Here is a 23,959-nt window from a genome sequence, read left to right as displayed (position 1 = left end):
TGTGTGTTAGACAGATGTGATAGCCACTACACCATGCGAACCGATGATAGTTGGGCGAAAAACGACAACCGAGAGCCGAGTCCATTACTATAAATTGAAATTTAGATCAAGTGAAAGGCAAACTTTCATTTAATTTATTAATCCAAATAAAATGTATTGTTAGTTACTGAATCTTTGCTTTGAAAGTGCATGAAATCAATCATCAATATCAAAATGCCGAGAGAATAAATATGGTCACATTTCAATGCGCAAAATTGTATGAACAAATAATTACATAACTAATAGTACACCGCATGAATGCCTTTCACTTATGCCCAGACGCAGCTATAAAAACATAAGGACCAGAATGTATATGATGTATTTAAATTGATAGAGGTCAGAAAGTCACTAAAACTGATGAATACTGAAATTGGATTGTTAGCTTAATCTTTGTAAAGAAAAGAAACATTGCTTTACAATAAAAAAAGGAAACATGTTTACTAAACAACAATTTGGACAAGTTTGAACCGGATTCAGCCTTTTGTTTTAAATTCTTCTTTTTAAACATTCAGATTCTTCTGAAACATTTATAAAATAAAAAGATTTTTATATTAATTTTCAAATTAATATATGAAAATATTGAATTTAATGCACTTTATAGCATTTTAGTTAACATTTATTCTGAAATTTCTATTCAAATTGAAAAGTGATATCATGACTGAAAAATGTGTAATTTTCGTATCTTTAGATTCATGTACAAAGTACGTTACTTTGAAATGTATTTAAACATTCTGCAAACAAATTCGTGGTGATTTTCTCTAAAAAGTCCAAGAAAAACATTTAACTTTAATCGAAATACATAAAGTTGTTTTTACATCAAACATAACATGGAATTAGCTCAAAGATCAAATGAATAAAAATACACGAACAGAAGATGATTCAATATAAGAGAGCTATTTTGTATGTACACGTGGAGATTAAATGGAAAATAGGTATATCTGTTAAACTTACTGCCATTCATGTATAAGAAACCGTTTATGGAACCAGAAACTGACATGAGCTCCGGTGGTGTAGTGGTTATCACTTCCGCTTTACAACATTCGAAAGAAGTAGAAACGCGGACGGCCGTGGGTTCGATCCCCACCTGGAGCAGTTGTTTTTTTTTATTTTTTTTTCTATCGACTTTCTCAAACTTTTTTTTATATTTTTCATTACTCTTATCAATTTTTTTGACCTATAAATGTTTGTTCAACTGCAAATACAGCACTGTGTTGCTATGTGGCAAACGCTTGCTTTATTTCTATTATAAAACTCTGGATCGATTTTACAATAAACTAATGCGAGTAAATTAAGTGGATTGTGGTGAACGTAAAATATGTTTCCAGCATGAAAAGACGATAAAACAATAAATAAATAATGGAAAAAACGTAAAATAATAAAAAAATAAAAAAGAGAACGTGCTTCAGAGAGGGATCGAACCTCTGGCCGTCCGCGTTTCTACTTCTTTCGAATGTTGTAAAGCGGAAGTGATAACCACTACACCACTGAAGCCCATGTCAATTGCTTGTCTCAAAAATGGTTTTTTGTACATGAAATTCACCGAAATTGAACATATTTGCAAGCTTTTTCTTGTAAAATAAGAAATATTGATACGGAATGATTTACTTTGAATTGAAGATTAATAAATCTATTTGTATTTCATAGAACAGTATCAATAATATAACTCTTTGACCTTCTTTGCGTCATATAATTTCTGAAGCTCCCATTTATTCAAAAATGGATATCTTTTACACAGACATTTATGGCGACAATTCTATACACAGGTATAATTGGCTTTGATGAAAGTGGCTAAGTGACCCGCTTTTTAGTTTGAAACATAAATGAACTGATTCAATTCGTTGAATAAACTGTTTAATTGCTGAAACACCAATAAAGTTCTATGAGATCTAGTTATTTCTATGCTGTTATTTATGGATCTTCAAAATGTCTAATAGTTTTTAATTTCAAATTGAAATTATCAAGTATTAAATCATTTGAAAGAAGAAACATGTTCAAAGTTGGGCGATTTAATTTGATATGTCGAACATTTTAATAGCGTATTTGTTAACCAAGAATTTGATATGAGTTTCATGTTCCCAATTTTCATTGTTTCAATTTGAAGATTCATGTTCATATTGCAATTTAAATTTAATGGAATTTTTAATTGGGTATCACTCGGTCAACTGGAAATGTTTTCCATCCAATAGCGATACTGGATATTCGTTCCCAATAAATCACTCTACCTCAACTAATTTGAAAATGTAAGTCCTGTAATGAAACGTTGCTACCATGTTTTCCATTAAGCTAGAGTAGTAGAATATTTCAAGATTTCCATCAAAGAACAGTTTTCTTATTGTGAAAAACTAAATTGCCGAAAATTAGGAAACTTAATACAAAATTGATACATTCGTTCAGTGTTCGTTAAGATTGTTGTTAAAACGGTTTGTTGTCCACTTTATTCTCTCATGAAGGTCGTGATCATAACCAACAGTAATGAATAGTTAAAGTTTTGGCACCAATAATCTTTAACCTTCTTCGACATTTTATGTGTGAGCACAGGTATTTGATGAGACAGTATTCTCTTAGTGGTACTTTGTGCTTGTTTTTTAAAGGACGCAATTACCATCATACTTTCTTCAAACTGCTTGCTCAGCTATCAGATAAAAATCTCTTGAGTTTGATGCAACATATACGGTTACATTTTACCAAATGTACAAAATCAAAATTGGAATGATACACAAAAAAGATTCGCTTTAAAACAAAAAATAAGATAGATCATCAGTATAAAACGTATTTTAGATAATTAAATAGATATTCTTATTAGATAAACATATAAAATATGGAGTTTATTTGTCAAAGCGTGTAGCTCATGCGTCAATTTTTAATTGGAATTAAGGAGATAAGAAAATCCGAGCAGGTATCATCGGTCTTGTTAGAACAGTGATCGGCTGCGGATGTTTCTTTTTTTGTATAAAAAAGTGCCGAGTGTAAGGCAAAAGTATCAGAGTGCTGCTTAGTATTAAAACAGTCAGTTAAAAAATAAAATCGCATCAACATGAAGTTTACCAAATTCACAGTTTTGTTTGTAATTCTCGCTATTGGTGTTTCAAACATTCAATGTGATTCCCCTTTTAACATTATTGAACGACTTTTGGACAACATTGAAGAGGGTACTAAAGATGTTCCTGTTGACATTTCTACCGTTGATTATAGTGATAATATTGATTTCGACGAAGCTGAGCTCAGTGAGGCTGATATCATTCTGCTTGAGAAGGGATATTAAGGGTGCTTTTTTAAAGCTATTCACCATCAATCAAGCTGCTCTTATATGAGAAAACAATCAAAACATCCTTTTGCAAGTTAAAAAAAATCGAATTTCGTCATTTTTACGGAATAAATTTCAAATTATTGTTGTTGTTGAACATACTGTACTACAAAAATTAGTGAAGAAAAATTCTTATTCTGATACAAATTTAAAGTGATTTTATTTATAAAATGCTAACGTTTTCTAGCTATAAAACTCGAGGCAACATTATTTCCGAAAACGTTAGCATTTTATGAATAAAATTACGTTAAATTTGTATCAGAATAAGAAGTTTTCTTCGCTTATTTTTTCATTTGAATAAATTTCACTTGAAACTTTCAATTTAATATGTATCGACGATTTATTGTTAAAAAAACCAATGAATTGTAACTGGAAATGATAAAATAAAAACTTAATCAGAATGAAATATATACTTGTTTCTTTCATTCCCTCAGCATTCTCGCTTATCTCAAAAAGATAAAATTTATAGATATTTGGTATGTTTTGAACTATAAAGTACGAGTAAATCATGTAATCTATATGAGATTTAGTAATTGAGCATGTGTGTACTACACAGTGTCCAACATTTCTCCGCAAAATCATTCATATAATAAATGTCATGACATTCCAACAAAAAATACCTTCATGCTAAAGAAATATTATTATTTGGATAATTTTCGTAAAGAAAGAGAGGCAAAAACAGCGAGCGACCAAATAATAATTGCTAATTTTATTATTTCGTGAGTGAAATTGAATGCTTGCCTGAGTCACTAAGCAATTATTGAACGCTTGTATTGTCAACGATAATCATAAAACGTTTACCGTTTCAACATAATGCCAATTATTGTCAAAAATCGCAATCACAATCGACCCCAAAAATCGTACGGAATTCCACATCGATTGGCTTTAATTCAATTTGTCCAAAAACGCTAGTTAAAACCAATTAATCAATAAAAGTGAAAATTGATCGAATTTATTTAGTGTGTTAAACAAGGTGTAAATATCCGGCACTCAACGGCAAGCAATGAAATTCGACACAAAATCGATACTCAATTTGTTTTGGCAAACCACAGCCATGAATTATACTGTGATTATCATTGTAAATTATGTTTTTCGTTTTCGTTATCCTTCTGAATCGCGAATTGTAAATTCGTAAATTGCTTGCTTGTTTCTTTTATTAAATGAAATTGTTGTGGAGTTTTTCAATGTCGGCAATCAAATCAATTTCAAGATACATTATCCGGGCATATTTATTGCCTGTAGATTTGCACAAACAAGCGACGCTATACCGTACGAAGAAAACTTGGAAAAAACTATAAATAACACCGTGCACGCAAATCCAACATAAATAGATTTGAGAAAGGGCATGGTACCGCATGATATTCTCCCCATTGATTACCATTGGATTGTGGACATCGATGGCGTGACACTAATTTTACGAATACACTTGATGGATAGAAAGATTATCAGTGTCACAATATGTGATAACATTGATTGTATGGCAAATTTTCGACACACAAAAAACAAACAAACCAATGACCATTTATGTATATAAACAATGGCACTCACAACAAAAGCTCTCCGTTTTTTTTGCTCCAGCTAATTTGGAATGACATTCGCTTTCTTCAGTTCAACATTGTTGTATAATTATAATGCAGCAACACCATAATGTTTGGTCATATGACTCGGTTGCCATTAAAAGCAACACTTGCAAAATGTGTCGTCAATAATGAGTTTCATCCCCAAGCTAACAACAGCCAACAACTGTCAACACATTGCTTTTGGAATTCGAGTGGAAATCGTGTTTTTTTTTTCTTTTTTAAATTAATCCCTTCTCTGTTTTGTCATCTGTCGAGCTTTTGAAGAATTATTTTTGCACCCATTGGCATGTGACTGTTTTAACTTTATTTACATTCCATCCGAATGACACACGAAAATCGGGCGATAAAAAGCGAAGAAAACAAGTTTGTGAAAACATTTGATAAAAATAGACGATTTCCTGTTTTTAACTTCAAGGGAAATTCTCCCCCATCCCGATGAAAATAAGTGTCTCAAATGCAAACAGAAAAATTCTAATTGAAACAAACAAGAAATGTCATCAGAATAAATATGACTCTATAAACTTACAAATGCTCTGCATTTTTCTCGTTAGTTTAATGTCTTTGATAAGTCGAAAAGTTTTCGCACATTGATGTTAATAATTTTAATGGAAAACACACATAGAAAATGTGCACGGCTCGGATAGTGAACAGTTTTCCGATTCAACGATGACTTGCATTCTTGCCACTTGAAATATGCGATTCAATATGTGTGTTTGTGTGTGTGTGAGTGTGTAGGTCGCTCTTTGTATTCGTAAATACACCAACAACCATATGATTATGATTGGTGTTCGACACGTGCAATATTACATCGATTTATTTTCCAAATGCAATGAGTCGGCTGTGCCGAACCGAAATATGCACAGCATAAGTAAAAAATAAATAACGATGGAAAATGAAAGTGAATTGATTTGGGGTTGTACTTACCTTGTGTCAAAAATAACACGTTGAAAGAATAAATGGAAATGGCACCGACCGACATTCTTCCATAGCACCATTGCTTATGTAAACATAAAAATCGCTTTCAACATACTTTATTTTGCTCTACCTTTGATTGCTGTGATTGCAATAATTCAATGATTCGTCGAATGTTTCGTCGTTGTCATCGTTGTTGTAGTCATATTTTGTTTGTCGATACATTTACGTTGACATTAAATGGAATTCAATTTTTTGTATTCCTCGAAATCACAAAACTAATGCGTCATCCGAAATAAAAGCATACACAAATACACCGATATCGGAATGAAAAATATCACATACACAAAAATAAATATTGTTAAACACAATTTTTTTATATAAAAAAAGACAACTTGTATTTGCAAATCGGAGGAAACACCTTTTAAGTCTGCTGTTTCGTAAGAGCATTGAATAATTTCAAAACAAAACACCCCGAACGCTCTACAATCGACAACAAATTCGATGAACAAAAATAGTTTGAAATTTATTTTACAATTTTTTTTTTGAAGGCTCAAGGAAACACAATGCTATATGACGTTAACCTAGACGCAACCACTCTTTTATTGCAACCTCATATATATTTACGTTGAGAAACGGAAAAATTACCAAAGAAAAACACAAAACCGAAGTAATAATAGCAAATAAAATAAAACGGAATCGTTTTTTATAGTATTACACACACACACATACAGTACATGGAACATCAAAAATCATAGCTTGGTTGGGCACTTTGAAAATACAAAAAATTGACCGAAAAAACTGAAAAACACAAAATAAACAGACATGAACCGAAACAAAAAAATCCTGAAAACGAAGGATTAAGATTCTCTACTTGAGATGTAGCACCAGTAGAGAGGTTTTCACGCAAAGAACACTACCAGTGAACTGCTAATGTCAGTGATTCATTCGGTTTTGCAATGTTTCGCTTTCGGTCACTGTTGCTATTTCTGATTAGAAGCAAAAGATTTTCCACCATATAAAATAACGTATATGCATGTATATAGTTTGCACGCCCAAGTCAACACACAATATCATTTCGGTGGCGCACACGACGAACCACCACCAAATACACTACATAAATTCACTTTCATCCACATGGGAAAGCAACACTCACGGTCTCGGCGCCACATTTCCATGCACTGGGGAAATGTAACACATTTATGATGTCAAAGAATTGATTGGTGCGTGGATAACACAGCCCAAAACAGCAAGTCTTTCATTTCGCAAATGTTGATTATTAATCAAAAAAAGTTTTCTTTTTGATTCGAAAAAAAGCTGTATTTGCTTCAATTTCTAATCTCATCAAAGAAAAACCGCCAAAAATCAAACGTTCTCCTTCAACGGTTTTTTTTTTCAATCTTATAAGAAATTTTAGCAGAACAAAATACTCACGTATTCACGAATCACTTTGATTCGTTTGTCTGTCAAATGACATAACCTCATTTTAATGAATTGTTCAATTGAAGACTTGTTGATATTTTTATGAGCATTCAAGTGATAATTTTGTTTCAAAAAATCTGATAATGTTTCGAAAATTGTGTATAAATTCGTTGGTTCTACGAAAAAAAATGGTTTTTCAACCATTAACGTATCGATTGCCATCCCAAACAACGGGCTCTATTTATAATTTTGCAATGAACATTGTAACTCCCTTTCGACTAACACAATATACGTATTTCTCAAATGAGCCAACCACAGTTAAGAAATTGAATAAAGAAATTGATTACGAACGGAAACAAAAAGCCGAGTCCCAATGTCAAAAGATATTTCAGTGTACGGTCTCCGAGGCTGATGAAGTGGCTACATGTTTATTGAAAGAAAATGAAAATGTTGATTTAAAAACCATACACAAGACGGTGAATTGGTTACATCGTCAAGGTGCTACACATTCGACTCTATTGAAAAATTATCACATTTTACTGATTCCCAAAGGTAAGGTTTCATTTGACTGCTGGCAATTATAATGAATTTAAAAAATAAATATTTTTCCAAAGAACAACTCAAACAGCGAATGGAAAGGCTCACGTTGAGCTCTTGGAAGCAAATCGATGACTTTGTCCCATTTCTAGCTTTGGATGTGGAAACAATCAAAAATCTTCGATTGCGCCAAGCGAGAAAAAATGTCAAAATTTCAAACCGAATCTATCTTTTGAGCGAATATTTTTCGGTAAGCATTTCTTAATCCGTTAAAATTTCATTCAGATCGAATAAAAACCGTCTATTGGTTTGCAGATTGAACCACCAATCGTAAGTCATTTTTGTGCAACAAAGTTGGTTATCATTGATATGGAAGAGGAGTTGCTGAAGAGAAAAGTTAAACTGCTGCTAAGTAATGGGTTGTGCCCATTAAAAATATTAAAGGATTTACTAGTATTGGAGCGAAGTGAAGAGATATTGAAAGAAAGAATTGATTTGCTGAAAAAGTTTAACATTGAGCCTAATTCTTGGATGCCCTGGATGTTCAAATGTCCGAAGCCAGCTTTCAATTGGTTCCGTTGAGTTTTTTATTAAAAAATATTCAAGTGTTCTTACAGTCGTCTAATTTCTTTCAATTTCTGTGATTCAGGACAGTGAACGAACGATTTATACGAAGACGGAACGTGGATATTATGGTGGAGGTGATTACAAAGAAACTTGATTGCTACCGCACAACTGCCCATGCAATAATTAGGTAATGATTTTTAGTCAAATTCAGCGTTAACATACGTTGCACTTTTACTTAATCTGAAGTCGAATTCATTTTTTCTTGGGTTTATCTCTGACTAACTCTTGTTTTTCTATTTTTCTTCCACTTGTGACTTTGGCTACAACTGATGACTGAAACTACACATATATGTGGTGCTAATTTTGAACATAAACAAACGCTGGCGATGAATCTATAATTGCATAAACAATTATTTATTTCTATAGAAGGGAAAAAAAATTGCAAACAATTGATCCCGAAACGGTGAGATATTCAATGTTTGATCAACATAGAGACTTAAACTGAAACCATTGTTTTTCTCTTCATGCAGTTGGCGCCTGTAATTGATGAACTACTGAAATATTTTCGACCAAAGATAATTTTGGACAACTACAGTCTCTTAAACTATTCTGTTGAGCATATAAAAATACGCGTGGCTGAAATATTGGACTTACAGGATACATCCCTGTCGCCAGAACAATTGACCATTGATCCAAAAGTAATTCTTTTGAATAAAAAGGAATTTAAACAATTTGTAAAAAAAAATAAAAAATTAAAATAAATGAAAACCGCCTAGCATGAGCACATGAAAGAAGTGTTTATTTATTTAACCAAACATTTGTATGCCATGTATTTGACACGACATTTGCGTGACAAAATTAAAATCAATAACACACGTGAAGTTGCAGCGAATGTGATACTGTCAACCGATAAAACTGGGGAAATGTGTTTGGTAATTATGAAGTGGACGGAGGAGAACAAACAATTGAGAAAATATACGATACAGAGAGCAGGTTTCTTATCAGAAACGATAATTTGATGTTGCTCACCAAAAGAAATTTTTTTTACTGTAATCTCTGATCGAAAAAATCTTTATACACATATATAAGTGGTAGACGGTTTTGGTTCTTCAGGTGGATAAATCGTGTGGAAATGCAATAGCTAAGAGACATTTTGAAATAAGTTCTTCTTCTTTAATTCACTGCATCGTGTGCAAACAACAAGTTCACCTCGATATAATTACACATTTGCCATAATATTCGATATTTAGAACAACGTCATGGACGTACAGCGGCAGCAATTCAATGGTGATGCGATTCGCCAAGAGCTGGCTAAACAATATCGTAAGTATTTATTCGAATTTATTTGGGCATTTTTTATATATATCTAGGAAAAACAAGGAAAATTCTTGGTGGGGTAAATAATTGGTATTGTATATTTTGGTGAATAATCAATGAAAATTCGGTTGTCATTTGCTTTGAGTTGACATTGTGCATATATGTTTGGTTTTATTTCTTTTTTTATTACATTCGGAGAAAAAGCAAAGGAAAGTTTCATTCTTGTTTTATTCAACCGTTTTCGTTTCAATATTTTGTAATTTTTGTATGAAAGCAAACTGCTGCCAATTTTTCTCGGAATACAGTTTAAAATTGCCTACGACATACATGTTAATGTGATAATTTAACGCTGTTTATACAAGTGTACAAACCAATGTAAATAAAGTGTGATTATTTTGTTTGATTTTAGATCGTGCCACCACTACGTCCGTTGACGATGTCGATTTGTTAGCTATCGATTTGTTTGCGACAATGGTGCAGCAATATGAAGCATTTATTACATTCGATGCGACAAAAATTATCGCTGAAAAATTTAAATCGGCCAACCCAGACGAAGTATTGCTTGCGCTTAATGTAAATATTTACACAATGATTTCTTCTCGACATCAACTCAGTTATAACTCACTTTCGATTTCATTTTAAAATATGCATATTATGTTTTTCTCTTGAACTGTGGTATATGGTAGGTGCTGGAAGAGTGTATGTCTAAGTGTGGCGCAAAATTTCGTACTGAAGTTGGAAAATTTAGATTCCTCAATGACTTGATAAGGTTGGTGTCGCCGCAGTACGAGGGAGAAAAAACGCCGAAGAAAATTCGTGATAAAATATTGGACTTATTATTGTTGTGGACGATAAATTTTCCGAATGAAAAGAAAATCAAAGAAGCCTATGACATGCTATTGAAACGTGGCGTACGGCATGAAACTGCAAAGCCAGTGATTGCAAAAAATGATGCAAAACATGAAGCGATTGATGTGAAATCACGAGAGAGACCCGAACCCGATTTGTCAGCTAAACTACAACGACTTTTGCGCAGCTCAAATCCAGCCGATTACAAAGCAGCTAATTTACTCATACAAAATATGGTGAAAGAGAAAGAACGGCGCCATGAAGTGAACATGCGACGGAAATTGGAACTCAAGGAAATCACCGAAAATGCCACCGTTTTGAAACAAATGTTGGACCAGTTGGAGGACGATCAGACCAAGAAATCATCAACGGATGAAATCACCGAAGATTTATTGGCCACATTGACTTATTTATACGAATCGTGCAAAAAATTGCAACCGACTATTTTGATACTTATTGGCGATACGGAGGATAATGAATGTTTGGGTAATTTACATATTTCAGATTGACAGCGTCTGGTGTTAAGTCTCAGATGCTGTAGCACTGTTTTATTCTATTCAGTTTGGAAGAGAAGGTTTTCTACATAGAGAGAGAAGGTTTTAGTGGTAAAATCCTTCTCCTCATACAGATATGTAGATATGTAGTATTAAAGTCAAATGGGATAATTCACCCGGCGATAATAATTCGAATAACGAAAATGAGTGAAAATTTATGAAACTAATAAATCCGCTTTTCTCGTTGCAGATGATGCATTAGAAGTGAATGACTTGGTAGCGGAAGTATTTCACAAGTATCACCGACTTGTTATCAAGAATAGGCCAAAATGTGCAAGCTCTTCATTGATATCAACACCCCAAACGAGTGCGGTATCGAGTCAGAATGGCACTAGTAAAAACACCATGGATGAATTACAAGAAATATTTGCAAACAGCAGCACTAGCAATGCTAGTAATGCAAACAATGCTAACCCCATTATGGCTATGACACCACTTGAACCCACACCTGCAAAAGTGATAACAAATGGTAATTCACCGCAATAAATTCATCCAACTACATTTCAGAATTAATTTGTGTGTTTTTTTTTCTATTACTTCAAAAAGATACATCAGATAAATCGTGGCAAACAATCAAAGATTTGAACAATGCAGCAACAGGTTCCTTAAACTCACTAATTACGCCAATTTCTTCACCAGCCGTTGCAAAATCTGTCGGCACATTTGAAAATCTTTTGAATAATGAAAGGTATGATGAGCCAAATTCCAATTGTCCGTTTGACATTTAAAATTATTTTCAATTTCATTCACAGTGTGATGTCATCGGTACAAATTTCAAAGGCATCTTCGATTTCAAATTCACATCAAGAAAAAGTGAACGCAACGCAGCTTAAATTCCAAAATTTCGATTCGGAAATCACGCAATTGATAAGCGGTTTAAAATCCAATTTGAGAAAAGAGTCTGAAGAGGTCATCAATTCAGATGATGACAAATTGCTGCTGGACAACGATGTAGAGCCGCTCGAATCGGAAACAATGAACAAGTCAAGCGATGAACTGGTTCTTAGTGAAGCGATTAAACAAGAAGTAGTTTCGACTGATGAAAGTGCCATTCAAGTCAATTTAAATAAAGCATTAGCAGATATTGTTGTCGATTTAAATGAGATTCGGCCACATGATAACTACGCACCACAATGTATTATGGACGAGAAGTCCGGATTAAAAATCTTGCTAAATTTTACCAAAGACAAACCGCGTTCCGACGTCGTTGTTTTGGTTATCACCACAATGAATCAAAATAGCCTACCGATTAGAAACTTTCAATTTGAGGCTAGCGTTACAAAGGTATGACAAAGAATGCAGTACTCAATTCGCAAAAAATGCTTGAATGGAATTTGTTTATTTTCAGCCGTGTAAATTGCATTTACAAAAGCCGTCGGGACACGATTTGCCTGGCAAAAAACCGTTTCGCCCGCCAACTGAAGATATCACGCAAATTTTGTTGATTTCCAATGCCGAAAAGAAACCGCTAAAACTAGTTTGTATTATCAGCTATAAAATGGGCGAAGATCCGGATATGGTTAAAGAATTTCTCGAAATCAACGATTTACCTGATCTTTTTAATTAACAATTTTACGTATTCTAATCATTATTCAAGTCATTAAAATGTATATAAAAAAAAATTCCTTTTGAAATGTAATTTCATTTTTATTGTATTTTGATTTCGTTAGTTTGGCTTTCTTCAACAACAACAATAAAAAAAAAACAATGTACGATACTAAAATTAAATTGGACTTTTTTTGGAATTATTTTTACTTTTTAACGTTTCAATTACAATATTTTCTTGTAATAATCACAACTGATAACTTTAACATGGTACATTTTTTTCAAGTTTAATCCACTTTGTACCCAATTTAGTCTTCAAATAACCAATAATCTAGAATTATTGTGTATTAAGTCTATTGTAAAGTAAGCCCGAAATGATTTCGCAGTTTGTGTCCTCTGGCCAAATACGAAATAGGGATGGTTCCGACAGAGAAGTAGTTCGCAAATGGAAAAGTGAATCGGTGGGGTTCGATCCGCCGAAGAACGTCAACTGTATGGCATACTGAAAATGTGAAGAAAATATATTACAAAATATTGTGTTTAGGTACTCTTTTTAGGTTTTTAGGGAGCAAAGGAATAAAAAACATATGGTCCAAATGAATATACCTTGAAATGTGGTTCGATGATGATGGCTTCTGGAAATAGTATTTTATTATTCTCGAAGACATGATCCTTGGCATAGTTGATGGCAGAAACTTTGAATGAGCCTTGTAAAAGTACGATGTCCGTACACTGATCTCGATTCGGTGAAATCTTCACGACACTTACCTAAGGGGCAAATCACAAAAGAGAAGAATACAATTAATTTAAAATAATCGACAAATAATCGAAAAATAATCAATAAGAATTAATTAATAATAGAAAGGCAATTTTTAAGTTGCCCTTGAACGACACTTGCCACTCCGGAAATTATTTTTTGATGAACAATAGAAAATGTATCAAAAATTGTTCCTATTTCGATTCCGCCCAACAGTGTTTTGTATTGTGCATTGAAATGAAGCTCTTCCATTTTATCACGTCGAATTGATGTGGATCTTTTAACAGCTCGGCCAATTTTGTAGTTGATCATTTCGTCTTGATTAAATGGCGTCGGAAATTTGGCTGCTGTTATAACAATGAAACGTCGAAGCTCTTGCGCGGTGAAGAGTTCACCAAATGACAAAACAATTCGAACGATTTCATCACGAGTCATTGCGCCAAATTGGATGTGTTGAAAAAAACCATTCAATTGATCACGACGGTTCTGCATAACATTTGGATCGACATTCGCTGCATTACACGCACCTTCTGCCCAAGCCAAACAAACGTCAAAAATCTTTTTTGCATAGATTTCTATGTATTTGATTTGTAGGATGCATTTCAAAAAATCTTCGCTTACGGAGCGGATGTAGTCGCAAGCAAAAATCTCTTCGCCTCGTTGGAGTATTTTCCATTTGAGTATTTCGGCCAAGTAATCAAGTTCGTATGTGATTGCCAGTCCATAGCCAATCAGAATATGCTTTGGTGTGTCCACTTGTTGCAGGTATTGACAGCAGCTCTCAAATAGTCCATTGACATTGTATTTTTCGCATAAATACATCGTTTCACCAATCGTTTCCATGCTGATATTGTAGTTCATTTCATCGAAATAGAAATAACGGAGAAATGCGCGAAATCCATCTGGTGAAGTGTCTGTGATTTCAACTGCATCTTCTTCCTTCAAATTAGATGTTTAGAATAGATGTTTGGAGTGAAAAACAATGAAAAACATAAGGTGCAAATAGATATACCGGTAAGCTGCCGTGGAACATTTTTTCGAATACATCACTGTGGGTGAACAATACAAATTTATGCGCTGGTACACTTTCCTTATGATTATCATCATTTCCACAAATGAAAACAACATCAGAAGTGTCGAAATTCAAATATTGTTTGCTCATATTTTTCCGCTTGTCGGCTGTATGATGGGACATTTTTCTTTATCATCCGATCGAATCGCGTTTAAATCAATAATCGATATTAATTTTTTTGAAGAGTTAATTTTTTATTTTTGACAAATTTCTTCAAACAATTTCGATGAAATTCATTTTTTTTTTTTCAATTTAAACTCAATCAAATGAATCCCTTGCTACTGGACATGTGCGCACCACTTAACTCTCGCTTGCGAAATGTGTCAAAATATGTCAAAATATATACATGTTGCTCCTTTAACGGTACCGACCTCTATTTTTGTGTGTCAATATTTGTGTTTTTGTTGTTTTACATTTATACAGTATCGTCTTTCACGAGGCAGCTAACTTTTTCTATCATCACTATTAGTTGCCGGGTGATTGACCGTATTGTATAAACATTTCTTTTTCTCTCGAAAATACAATATTTAAAAAACAAAGACTATACTTTCATTCGTCACATTTAAAATTATGTCGTCGAAGCAGATACAAATAAAAAACAATGGAGTTATTTATGGTGAGCGACTTAAAACTGACCGAAAAAGATTCTCTGACAAAACGTCCATTTCAAACCGAAATTGAAATAAGAATGGATTTATCTTAGTATCCATCGCACTACTTATATGAGAGCTATGGTGACCAGTATCAACTATATACCGGAAGTCAAACGGGTGATACCATCATGCGCGCTAGAATTCACAGTTCTAAGAATTCCTTATCAAAATCCAATAGCCAGTGCAAATGGAAAAGAAAGAACGAAGAAGAAAAATGAACAGATGTCACTATCACAAGACTACCATTCATTTTGGGAATATTTCCAACTTTTTTAATGTGTCATAAAGAACGATAAGATAAATATTTACTTGTGAACAATCTCAAAAAATTTACAAAGTGAAAAATGTCGATAGACATAGTGCAAAACCTTTTGCAAAGTCTGTTGCCATTGATTTGGATAAATTCAATGAGATCAGAATTTTTCGTAATCTCCAAAAAATGCGTCTTTTCTACAAAAAAAAATACCACCATTTGCTTTATCATTTTTCTTTAAAATGTGTATGTATGCCAGATGCCTTTTATTTTTCAAATCAAATATAAGCAATTGTATTCGCTGTGATTCACAATTTAGCGATAAAATAGTGAGATCTTCGAGTTGCTTTTTTCCGTTACTTGTCTCTGCTTCACAAATCTTATCGTCACAGTTCGACATGTGTTGGCAGCATTTATCTCAAAATGTATGAAAAAATAATAGTCATTTTAAGATTGTTGTTGGCATTGTTGTGTATTTTTCATCGAATTTTTTTCCACGAATTTAGCTGTTACTTTTACTTTCATTTAGTCAACAATTTCAAAGAAATAAGAAAAATCTTTTGGTATAACTCTAACAATTCTCATCTGGAGAGAGAGAAAAAAGCAGACAAAAGAAGTGAAATATTTTGTGCTGATTATTCTTTTCCGGAAATTTGAGCGTAAACAACACTTGGATGCGAGATTAAAAACTCCAACGGTTTTCAAAGAGCTGATAATAAGAGAAATAAAAAGAATCGTTTCCGATTCAAAAAGACATATTTTTTGCTGCAAAAGATAATTTATGCGAACAACAAGTTGAAACAAAACTACAAGACTGCATTACAAAAACAAAAACAACGATGATCGCCGATAAAGCGAACATGTCAAATCTCTTGTGTATTCGAATAGCGCGCCAATGTAAAATCCAACGAAATGTCAACTTCTCTTGTCAAATCTCCAAACTGTTCGAAATGTCATTGTGAGAAAACAATGAAATTGTGAAATAAATTACAGACAACGACGTGTAGTTTGTCCTTTCTTTGAACTTTATTTCAAATCGTGAATTTAATTTTGAATTGAATTTTTAAATATTTGTGTGAAGGTGTAAAAAGTAGAAATCAAAAAGATGCCAGTCGATTTGGAAGAATTTATTAATGGAATTGCGCTTTTGGCAGATAATCGTAATATGCGTGTTACGTTAAAGCAAAGTGGTAAAGGTGCAGCTGTTTGTGGTGCAATGTGCTTTATTGGCGGTTTAATTGGTGGCCCTGTTGGTCTTGCTGTCGGAGGCACAGTAGGTGGTGTAACTGCATACAAAATGTCTAGCAGTAAGTTGATCTCATTCATTAAAAATAAAATTAATTTTACGTCATGTGTCACACCACACTAAATTATTCATGTTTGTTCATGATAGATTTCCGAACCGTCGGTGATATCATTCAGAACGAATTAACGCAAGAGGAGAAGTGGCGTTTACAAGAACACATTGTCAATTCCGTGCGACAAATTCATCCGACCGATATCGCAATGCTGTTACCATTGATTATGAACACACCATCGTTACAGGAAGCAGTTTTAAAGACAGTCGTCACATTTATTACAAACGAAATGCGCTATACGATCGCCAATTGATTTGTGTAACCTTTGATCGCATCGCACTCCAATCTTTATTAAGAGCCATATCGTTATAATTTGTTTTACTTTTCCTCAAATCTAATTCGCGAGTAGGATTTTATACAATTAGTGATTATGACAGAATTTTAGATCGATTTAAATGGGCACGATTTCGCATTGATTTTTAACGAAATTGTGATAGTTGTAGATAATATTTGTACTTTTTTATGTGTGAAAAGATGTAAATGCAAATTGGATGAAAATTTTTTTTAGAAAATAAATTATACAAAAGAAAACCTTGCACAATACATTTTCGAATTTGATTGAAGGGGTTATGCATCACAGCAGTGATTTTGTTTGCCTTGCTTCACGTAACACGTGTAACCGATATCGTACAATTTTTAAAAGAAATGTATAGTTGAAATGATCAAAGTTTAAAGTACCAGTTTTATATTCATTCTTCTTTTTAATATTGTTTATTTTGTTCCATTTTTAATATGCTTCTTCAAAAAAAGTTTGAAAAAATTCTAAAAGAACACAGATTTAATGCAGAAACTATTTTAAAAATGGAAATCAATAGCAACTGCTATTTTATTTGAGTTTATTAGTCTATGATAAATTTCGCAGCAATTCGGCAACGTTGGGGAAGTCTGAAACGATAGAGTTGATCGCAGTCAAATTTAAAAAAAACTTGATTTATTTTAGAAAAACTTCGATGTATTATACCATTTCGTTGAGCTAGTTCAATTGCTCTGTCACCATCAACATTTCTATCGGAAATTCTCGCACCACTTTCGATCAGGAATCTAATGATGGAAGCATTTCCATGCAAAGCAGCCACCATGAGCGGAGTGTATCCTTTCGGACCAACAAAATTCACGTCTGCACCATGTTGAATTAGTGATCGAGCTATATTTTCATTGCCTATTCATTGAATAAAAGATTCACAAAAAAATTCTCCAAATTAACTGTATTTAATTGCTATTCGAATTCTAGCTTTAAATTAGTCGTCATTTGAATATTTCAAAAAAGTATCAAATATATTTTGCTGCTACCGAATAAAATACAAAAAAGTTTTGAATTCAGAATTACCAAGGTCAATTGCGGTAAGAAGGGCATTGAGACCGTCTAGAGTTTTGGCATGAACATCGGCCTGATTCTCAATTAATAGTTTTGCTATGCTCTCTTTACCTATTTTTTCACAAATACAAACAATATAATGATGCAGATCAAATGTAAGATTGGCCATTTTTTGGAACCAACTCTTATTTATATATATGAAATCACCTCTTCGAATGGCGAATATCAGAGGAGAAAAACCCTTAATTGTAAAATTGGGATCCGATTTGTGTTCCAACAGCGTTTTAACCATACTCACCGAACCTTTTAAAAAAATTAATTTTACTTAGGTGTTGTCATGTAGATATATAAATACAAATACCATTTCTAAGGACAGCAAGCGTTAGGGGAGAAAATTCTGTAGTTTTTTCGTTGGCATTTATACCATGTTCAAGCAAATCTCTTGCAATCGCCACGTTATCTACAAATAAATATGAATTGGCTTTGGAGATTATAGTTACGAAGAAATAACCAACAACAATTACCACGCATAACAGCTATTTCAAGCGGTGAAGGTGTACCATTGGATTCAACACTCATATTTACGCCATGCTCTAGAAGCGCTCTGACAACAGACTGTTTATCTATGAATCGTTTTACAAGCAATTTAATTTACTTTATATAGAATTATTTTCTTTTTTAATTTGTGGCACATGCCCAAAAATATTTTGATAGATTACCATTGTAAATGGCGACTGATAATGCAGTACGTCCTTTATCATCTTTAAAATTAATATCTTTACTAGATTCGATGTACTTTTGAACGGTTCTTAAATCGCCTGGAAAATAAATCAACTTTTAATCTGCAGAGAGAGAGAGCAATTTTGTTCATTAAATTGAACTACGTACCTTCTTGAGCTGCATATAAATATTCCATACTGCCAAGAAAAAGAATTTTTAAAAATATCTATTTTTTACTTTGACATAGACTGACTGCCAATTGCTATTCGCTTATTGGTTTTGAGGGAAGGAGATGAGTTTGAAAAAATAATGCCACTCCGTCACTTTCGTACAAAATAAATAAAGGAACGATTTTATGTCGTCGCATACGCAATTGGCAGCTACTGGCAGTACAGTTTACTAAATCTTTACTAAATTCTTTAGAAATTCTTAGCACTTACGGTTTAACTCCAAACCCTAAAAAAGAAAACACGTATGTTATATAGAAATGCGTTTATTGTTAAAAATTAATTAAATATGATATGAGAGAAAGAGTTAGTATATAATCTGATTGCACGAAAGATGAAAATACCAAAGAGATCAGCTAGACTCCATCCGTGTGCCACGGTGATAAATAGTGCCAGTAATAAAATAGTCTTCATCTTGTGATTCCCTCTACAGAAATTCCAAATTAAATAGGTCAAATTGAATCTTACTTATTGAAAACAAATTTCAAATGACAATAAATGAATTTCGTTTATTGCCCTTTCGGTCACAATGTGTTCGCTGAATATAATAATAAAACTGAATCGAAAATAGCCACAATGCATGAAACAAAGCTTTGTTTGAAAATAAAAAAGTGATAAAGTTATGGTGAGTGATAGCCTTTTGACCCCTCGCATGCAATCTATTAATATACTTTTAAAGTGAAATGCCAATACATAATAATAATAGTTGTATATCAATTCCAAATCAAGAAAAATATTTACGTATAAGGCTCGTACAGGCTGTTGTAGTACCAGACATTAGGTTTGAGCTATGGATATAGCGGCTGCTATTTCATAGGCGCTGTTCATAGGCACTATTTATCTCGTTTTAATGCATTTATGCATATTGTGCGTTATTTTCTACATCTCTCTCCTACTCACATTCAAATGTACAAAAGAATAGTAGGCTATGAATAGTAGGCTATTCCTACTCGGTGTTACAAACAGCAAACGAATTAAATAGCGCCTATGAATAGCGGCTATGAAATAGCAGCCGCTATATCCATAGCTCAAACCTAATGTCTGTGTAGTACATCAGTAGTGTGCGGAGGGGGGTTTACCTCCCTGTGATTTGGATGAGAAATTTTTTTTCGCCAAAATTATTCGAATTTGCTAGGGTTTTTGATTCAAAAAGTGAAGAGCTTTTTTTTAGCTCATCAATGTAGAAAATTGAGGAGAATTCTTTCAATTTGCTAGGGTTTTTGGTCCCGATAGAATTTTTTCCGATTTGCTAGGGATTTTCGCCTCAAAAAGTGACTTCCAAATAAAAAAACGAAAATTTGTCTGATTTGCTAGAGAATTTTTTGGTTTCGAAAAATCACCCCCCCCTGAAAAATTTTCCTCGCACACTACTGTAGTTCATATAAATATGTACCAAAACTGAAACTAGACAAGAATCATAGTGTATCACAAAAAACTGGTTTAATATGAAATGTATTTGAAAAATTCCACTTAAATTATAAAAAATTTCTCATTTTTATCTGACTTCAAAAGATTCAAAAAAGTGTTTTTATTGCTCACGGAATTTTTAAAATTTAATGCCAACAAAAATTGGTCTCATTAATACCAGATACATATCTTTTACAAAAGAGATTGACGATTCGATGTTTTTTTGTACAAATTACTACAAATTAGAGAACAAAATTGATCAAAATAAAAAAAATGTCCTTAAAAATAAATTAAAAAATCACGATTCAATATTTGTGCCTTCGGTGTCATTTTTATCTGCGTCTATTTCATTCGCATCTTCAGCATCGTTAATTTTATCATTTTCGTTGCATTCGCAGGTCATCGCACCGTTGAATATTTTTTCATTGAGTGCGATGACGGTGCGACAAAATTCAAAATTATTCAATTCTATAAAATCCGCAATGAACACATTTGATGTCGGTTGGTTGTTGTTTAACGAAAATGGCCCTGGCCTTTGTAATTTTATCCAATCGGTCATCTTTTTGCTTACTCTAGCCGCACATTTTTTCTTCAACGACGAGTAAAATCTGTAAAACAAATAGTAAAATATCAATTCATTGATATATTTTGGTATATTCAAAGAGTGCTTTGAATTGTACCTTGGTACGATGTATTTAACAGGTGGCGTAAGCACACATTGTGTGACATATCCAGTATTGGGAGATCGATATTTAATACGTGCATCTAAACTTTCTTCCAGCTTCTTAACATTAATTTGATTTGGCCACGGAGTGGGATAACAGCCACCAGCCCAAAATTCCGGCGGTACGTGCGAATATCGATACACAACCAATATTTGTTTTTTCAATGAATTGGCCGAGTCTAGTGTTAACTTGGTGAGTGGACCGAATGATGGGGTGAAGAATTTATCTTGGAACATTTTGAAGAAAATCTTGTTGAGACGATCATAATCTCCGTTCGAAAAATTGTAAAAATGTTGACAATCGAAGATGACAAACTCCGTGGGATGCTCGTCCAAAAACTTTCGTATCTCTCGCAGTGGCTCGGTGATTTCTTCACAATACAATCCATGCACAAAGTAGAAATTGAAACTTTTTGGTTGCATACAAATGCGCAGATCTAAATAACTGAAAATATCATAAATTATTCATGGCCTGGAAATGCCTATGTAATTTACATATAAACGAGTGAGACTCAAACATGTTCTTCTTTTTCCATCAAATATACCAGTGGCGCCACCAATTTTACATATAAGCGCATACAAAATTTTCAATATGGCTGCGCCCATGAGAGAGAAATTTCGTCTCATTCATTTCCGCCCCATGAAATTATTGTTCAATTAATTCTGCGAATTTTCAAATGGAATTGCAAATGGTTCGAAATGACTTTGCCTTGGCCTTATTAATTCATAGATTTTTATCGAATTTTAAAATAAATGAATAAATGCAAAAGCATGCCAACTGATCTAATATCTGTAAATATTTCAAACGGTTTCTAGCGCAACTGGAATATGTATATTTATTGAAGTGTGCCGGAAACAAAAAAAAAACGTATTGTATGTTCAAAATAAGTCGTACAATAGTAAAAACTATTTTGCAAAAGTAAAAATCAACTCGAACTTGAAAAATATTTTTTGAATGCAATTCGATTTAAATGCATACCGTATACCATGGTTAAGCTGCTCCAATGCATTCAATTTTTGTGTAATCGCCCAACGACGAACAACACATGGCAGGACTTTGTACAGATGACTAACGACTGGTTCAGCATCGGGTGCGACTTTGGCCAAACGGCTAATACCATACGACATTGAGTCATGACTTCCTAGAAATAGACCATGACATAAGTTTCATTCAATAATTTTTATTGTTTCGAGTTTTTGCCAAGAAAATCAATGAAATTGAAAATACCTGGAATGGCTAAGTTAATGATTGGAACTTGTTTTATTGGTTCTGGCAGTAGTGTCATCCATTCTGTAAGATTTTGCAGCGAATCGTCCATTTTCGTGTAGCTAAAAAAAAAATTCATTCGAATTAGAGCGAATCGTTTATTTTCATTTATTAAAACAATGCCATATTTAATTCAATTCAAAGTTTTGTCGGAGTTTATGCGTCAATGCATGTACATTTGAAATGAGCGATAAAGTCTCGAAATGATAAAGAATTCAAAGTTGAAGGGAAATTGTTTATGAAATAAAGATAAAATGTTTTCGAGAGCTTGAATTGCATGCCACACACAATGATTAGTGTTTCCTTTTGCTTATTATGAATTGCATTTCCTATTTGAAAATGAACTTTGGTCACTCTATGTTGTGCATCTCCAATCACTGTATATATGTTATATGGAATTTCTCAGAAAATAGTTGTTTATTTAAAATAAAACATTGCATTGAATACGCCTTTAAAAGTAAATGTTTATTTGATTTGAATGGCAAACATAATAGTTTCTTTGAAAATACATTGATTGAATACATTGATGACACTGTGATCAAATGCGGGTAATTGATAGTTAAAATCGAAAGTATTTCAATTGTCGTAGCCGCAAATACTATCGACACAAAAAACAAACAAAATGTAATCACATACCGTAGGTCAAAACACCATAGAAACAATTGTAGATGTTTACAATTTATTTAAAAAAAGAAGATCTGAATTGACTCTTTTTTATGTTGATTAAATAACAAATTGGTGAAAGTGTTCGGTTTGGTCTCTTTGTTTCACCGATGTATTCACGATCGCGTAAATAAACTACTTGTTTGAGTATGTCGCGATCAATTTCGACTCTGTTCGTACAAAATCTTACAGAAATTATAATGTTACCAGAACCAATAATGTAATAAACAACAATAACAGACACAAAAATTGATTGGTGTGTGAATGCGAACACAAAATGCGAACGCTGAATGTGTGACACACATACAGCGCAAAATATACAACAAAATTACATCTGATCGGGTCAACAACAAAACATCTGTGTACAACACACATACACATTCACACGCGCAAAAAATAAACTCCCCACTTATGTCGCATACATACACATTTTGTTGTCAATTGAGTGTTAGTTTGCACGTTTTGTCGTTCATAATTCATGTAAAAAACGGTGGCAAAAAATATATATATTACGGAATCTTTAACAAATAGCGACGGGTATTGGATTTTAATGGGATTTACAGTGACATAGACGATGTTTTGTAGCTCAATGTCGATTCTATAAATATGTAAACAATGAATGTTTTGAATTCGACAGTCACTACTCACAAACTGAAATATGACTCACTGACAGCGAATTGCATTCCTATTCGTAAACCTACAAATGGAACTATGACAATCAATAACACATTTTGAATTTTAAATTGCACCAATTGGATTGAGTGGGGATTTCGTGGTTCTATTTCGCAACGAAAAAATCAATTTTATTATTACCCGTTTCAATCATTTATGCTTCATGAATTCGTCTTTGGCTATGGTTTTTTTTCCAATAGGGTTTCAAATCTCGAAGCCAAACACAAAGTTCATTACCAATGACA

At 33.1% G+C, this 23,959-nt stretch overlaps 6 protein-coding genes and 2 non-coding genes across 11 annotated transcripts; 4 read left to right on the top strand and 4 right to left on the bottom strand.

Moving 5' to 3' along the window:
• Positions 1 to 1,038: 1,038 nt before the first annotated feature.
• Positions 1,039 to 1,131, top strand: Trnav-uac. Its single transcript has 2 exons — positions 1,039 to 1,075; positions 1,096 to 1,131. It is a non-coding gene; the product is annotated as a tRNA-Val (tRNA).
• A 306-nt stretch (positions 1,132 to 1,437) lies between these two features.
• On the bottom strand, positions 1,438 to 1,530 carry Trnav-uac. Its single transcript has 2 exons — positions 1,494 to 1,530; positions 1,438 to 1,473 (listed from the first exon to the last, which is right to left on the bottom strand). It is a non-coding gene; the product is annotated as a tRNA-Val (tRNA).
• A 5,825-nt stretch (positions 1,531 to 7,355) lies between these two features.
• LOC116342030 (transcription termination factor, mitochondrial-like) lies at positions 7,356 to 9,142 on the top strand. The gene is made up of 6 exons (XM_031769500.1): positions 7,356 to 7,809; positions 7,872 to 8,044; positions 8,110 to 8,366; positions 8,444 to 8,548; positions 8,788 to 8,824; positions 8,892 to 9,142. Exons 1-6 carry the CDS (start codon positions 7,401 to 7,403, stop codon positions 9,120 to 9,122), a joined length of 1,212 nt encoding a protein of 403 aa, XP_031625360.1. The 5' UTR covers positions 7,356 to 7,400; the 3' UTR covers positions 9,123 to 9,142.
• A 162-nt stretch (positions 9,143 to 9,304) lies between these two features.
• Positions 9,305 to 12,711, top strand: LOC116342098 (ADP-ribosylation factor-binding protein GGA3). Its single transcript, XM_031769595.1, has 7 exons — positions 9,305 to 9,684; positions 10,088 to 10,251; positions 10,365 to 11,013; positions 11,272 to 11,550; positions 11,628 to 11,769; positions 11,834 to 12,365; positions 12,430 to 12,711. Exons 1-7 carry the CDS (start codon positions 9,621 to 9,623, stop codon positions 12,646 to 12,648), a joined length of 2,049 nt encoding a protein of 682 aa, XP_031625455.1. The 5' UTR covers positions 9,305 to 9,620; the 3' UTR covers positions 12,649 to 12,711.
• An 84-nt stretch (positions 12,712 to 12,795) lies between these two features.
• Positions 12,796 to 14,784, bottom strand: LOC116342099 (BTB/POZ domain-containing protein 6-A-like). The gene is made up of 4 exons (XM_031769596.1): positions 14,396 to 14,784; positions 13,525 to 14,322; positions 13,233 to 13,394; positions 12,796 to 13,128 (listed from the first exon to the last, which is right to left on the bottom strand). The coding sequence occupies exons 1-4, from the start codon at positions 14,576 to 14,578 to the stop codon at positions 12,964 to 12,966; spliced, it is 1,308 nt and encodes a 435-aa protein (XP_031625456.1). The 5' UTR covers positions 14,579 to 14,784; the 3' UTR covers positions 12,796 to 12,963.
• Positions 14,785 to 16,320: 1,536 nt separating this feature from the next.
• LOC116341943 (protein C19orf12-like) lies at positions 16,321 to 17,304 on the top strand. The gene is made up of 2 exons (XM_031769375.1): positions 16,321 to 16,668; positions 16,755 to 17,304. The coding sequence occupies exons 1-2, from the start codon at positions 16,467 to 16,469 to the stop codon at positions 16,970 to 16,972; spliced, it is 420 nt and encodes a 139-aa protein (XP_031625235.1). The 5' UTR covers positions 16,321 to 16,466; the 3' UTR covers positions 16,973 to 17,304.
• Positions 17,305 to 17,483: 179 nt separating this feature from the next.
• LOC116341942 (ankyrin repeat domain-containing protein 50-like) lies at positions 17,484 to 19,567 on the bottom strand. 2 transcript variants are annotated; one of them, XM_031769374.1, is made up of 10 exons: positions 19,326 to 19,543; positions 19,195 to 19,210; positions 18,923 to 18,951; positions 18,754 to 18,852; positions 18,559 to 18,657; positions 18,396 to 18,494; positions 18,242 to 18,337; positions 18,047 to 18,145; positions 17,681 to 17,878; positions 17,484 to 17,604 (listed from the first exon to the last, which is right to left on the bottom strand). In XM_031769374.1, exons 1-10 carry the CDS (start codon positions 19,393 to 19,395, stop codon positions 17,564 to 17,566), a joined length of 846 nt encoding a protein of 281 aa, XP_031625234.1. In that variant the 5' UTR covers positions 19,396 to 19,543; the 3' UTR covers positions 17,484 to 17,563. The 2 variants fall into 2 exon arrangements, with proteins under 2 accessions (XP_031625234.1, XP_031625233.1); XM_031769373.1 differs by having other exon boundaries at positions 17,484 to 17,878; positions 19,326 to 19,567.
• Positions 19,568 to 20,504: 937 nt separating this feature from the next.
• On the bottom strand, positions 20,505 to 23,684 carry LOC116341989 (PI-PLC X domain-containing protein 3). Of its 3 annotated transcripts, none has more exons than XM_031769445.1 (5): positions 23,556 to 23,684; positions 22,341 to 22,441; positions 22,092 to 22,254; positions 21,069 to 21,557; positions 20,505 to 20,996 (listed from the first exon to the last, which is right to left on the bottom strand). In XM_031769445.1, the coding sequence occupies exons 2-5, from the start codon at positions 22,429 to 22,431 to the stop codon at positions 20,687 to 20,689; spliced, it is 1,053 nt and encodes a 350-aa protein (XP_031625305.1). In that variant the 5' UTR covers positions 22,432 to 22,441; positions 23,556 to 23,684; the 3' UTR covers positions 20,505 to 20,686. The 3 variants fall into 3 exon arrangements, with proteins under 3 accessions (XP_031625305.1, XP_031625304.1, XP_031625303.1); XM_031769444.1 differs by having other exon boundaries at positions 23,469 to 23,681; XM_031769443.1 differs by lacking the exon at positions 23,556 to 23,684 and adding an exon at positions 23,016 to 23,334.
• Positions 23,685 to 23,959: the final 275 nt, after the last annotated feature.

The sequence above is a fragment of the Contarinia nasturtii genome, unplaced genomic scaffold (genome assembly GCF_009176525.2).
Source record: "Contarinia nasturtii isolate CC-2019 unplaced genomic scaffold, AAFC_CNas_1.1 Cnas_scaffold_810, whole genome shotgun sequence".
Taxonomy (NCBI): domain Eukaryota; kingdom Metazoa; phylum Arthropoda; class Insecta; order Diptera; family Cecidomyiidae; genus Contarinia; species Contarinia nasturtii.
This window is presented reverse-complemented; position numbering and strand designations above follow the sequence as displayed.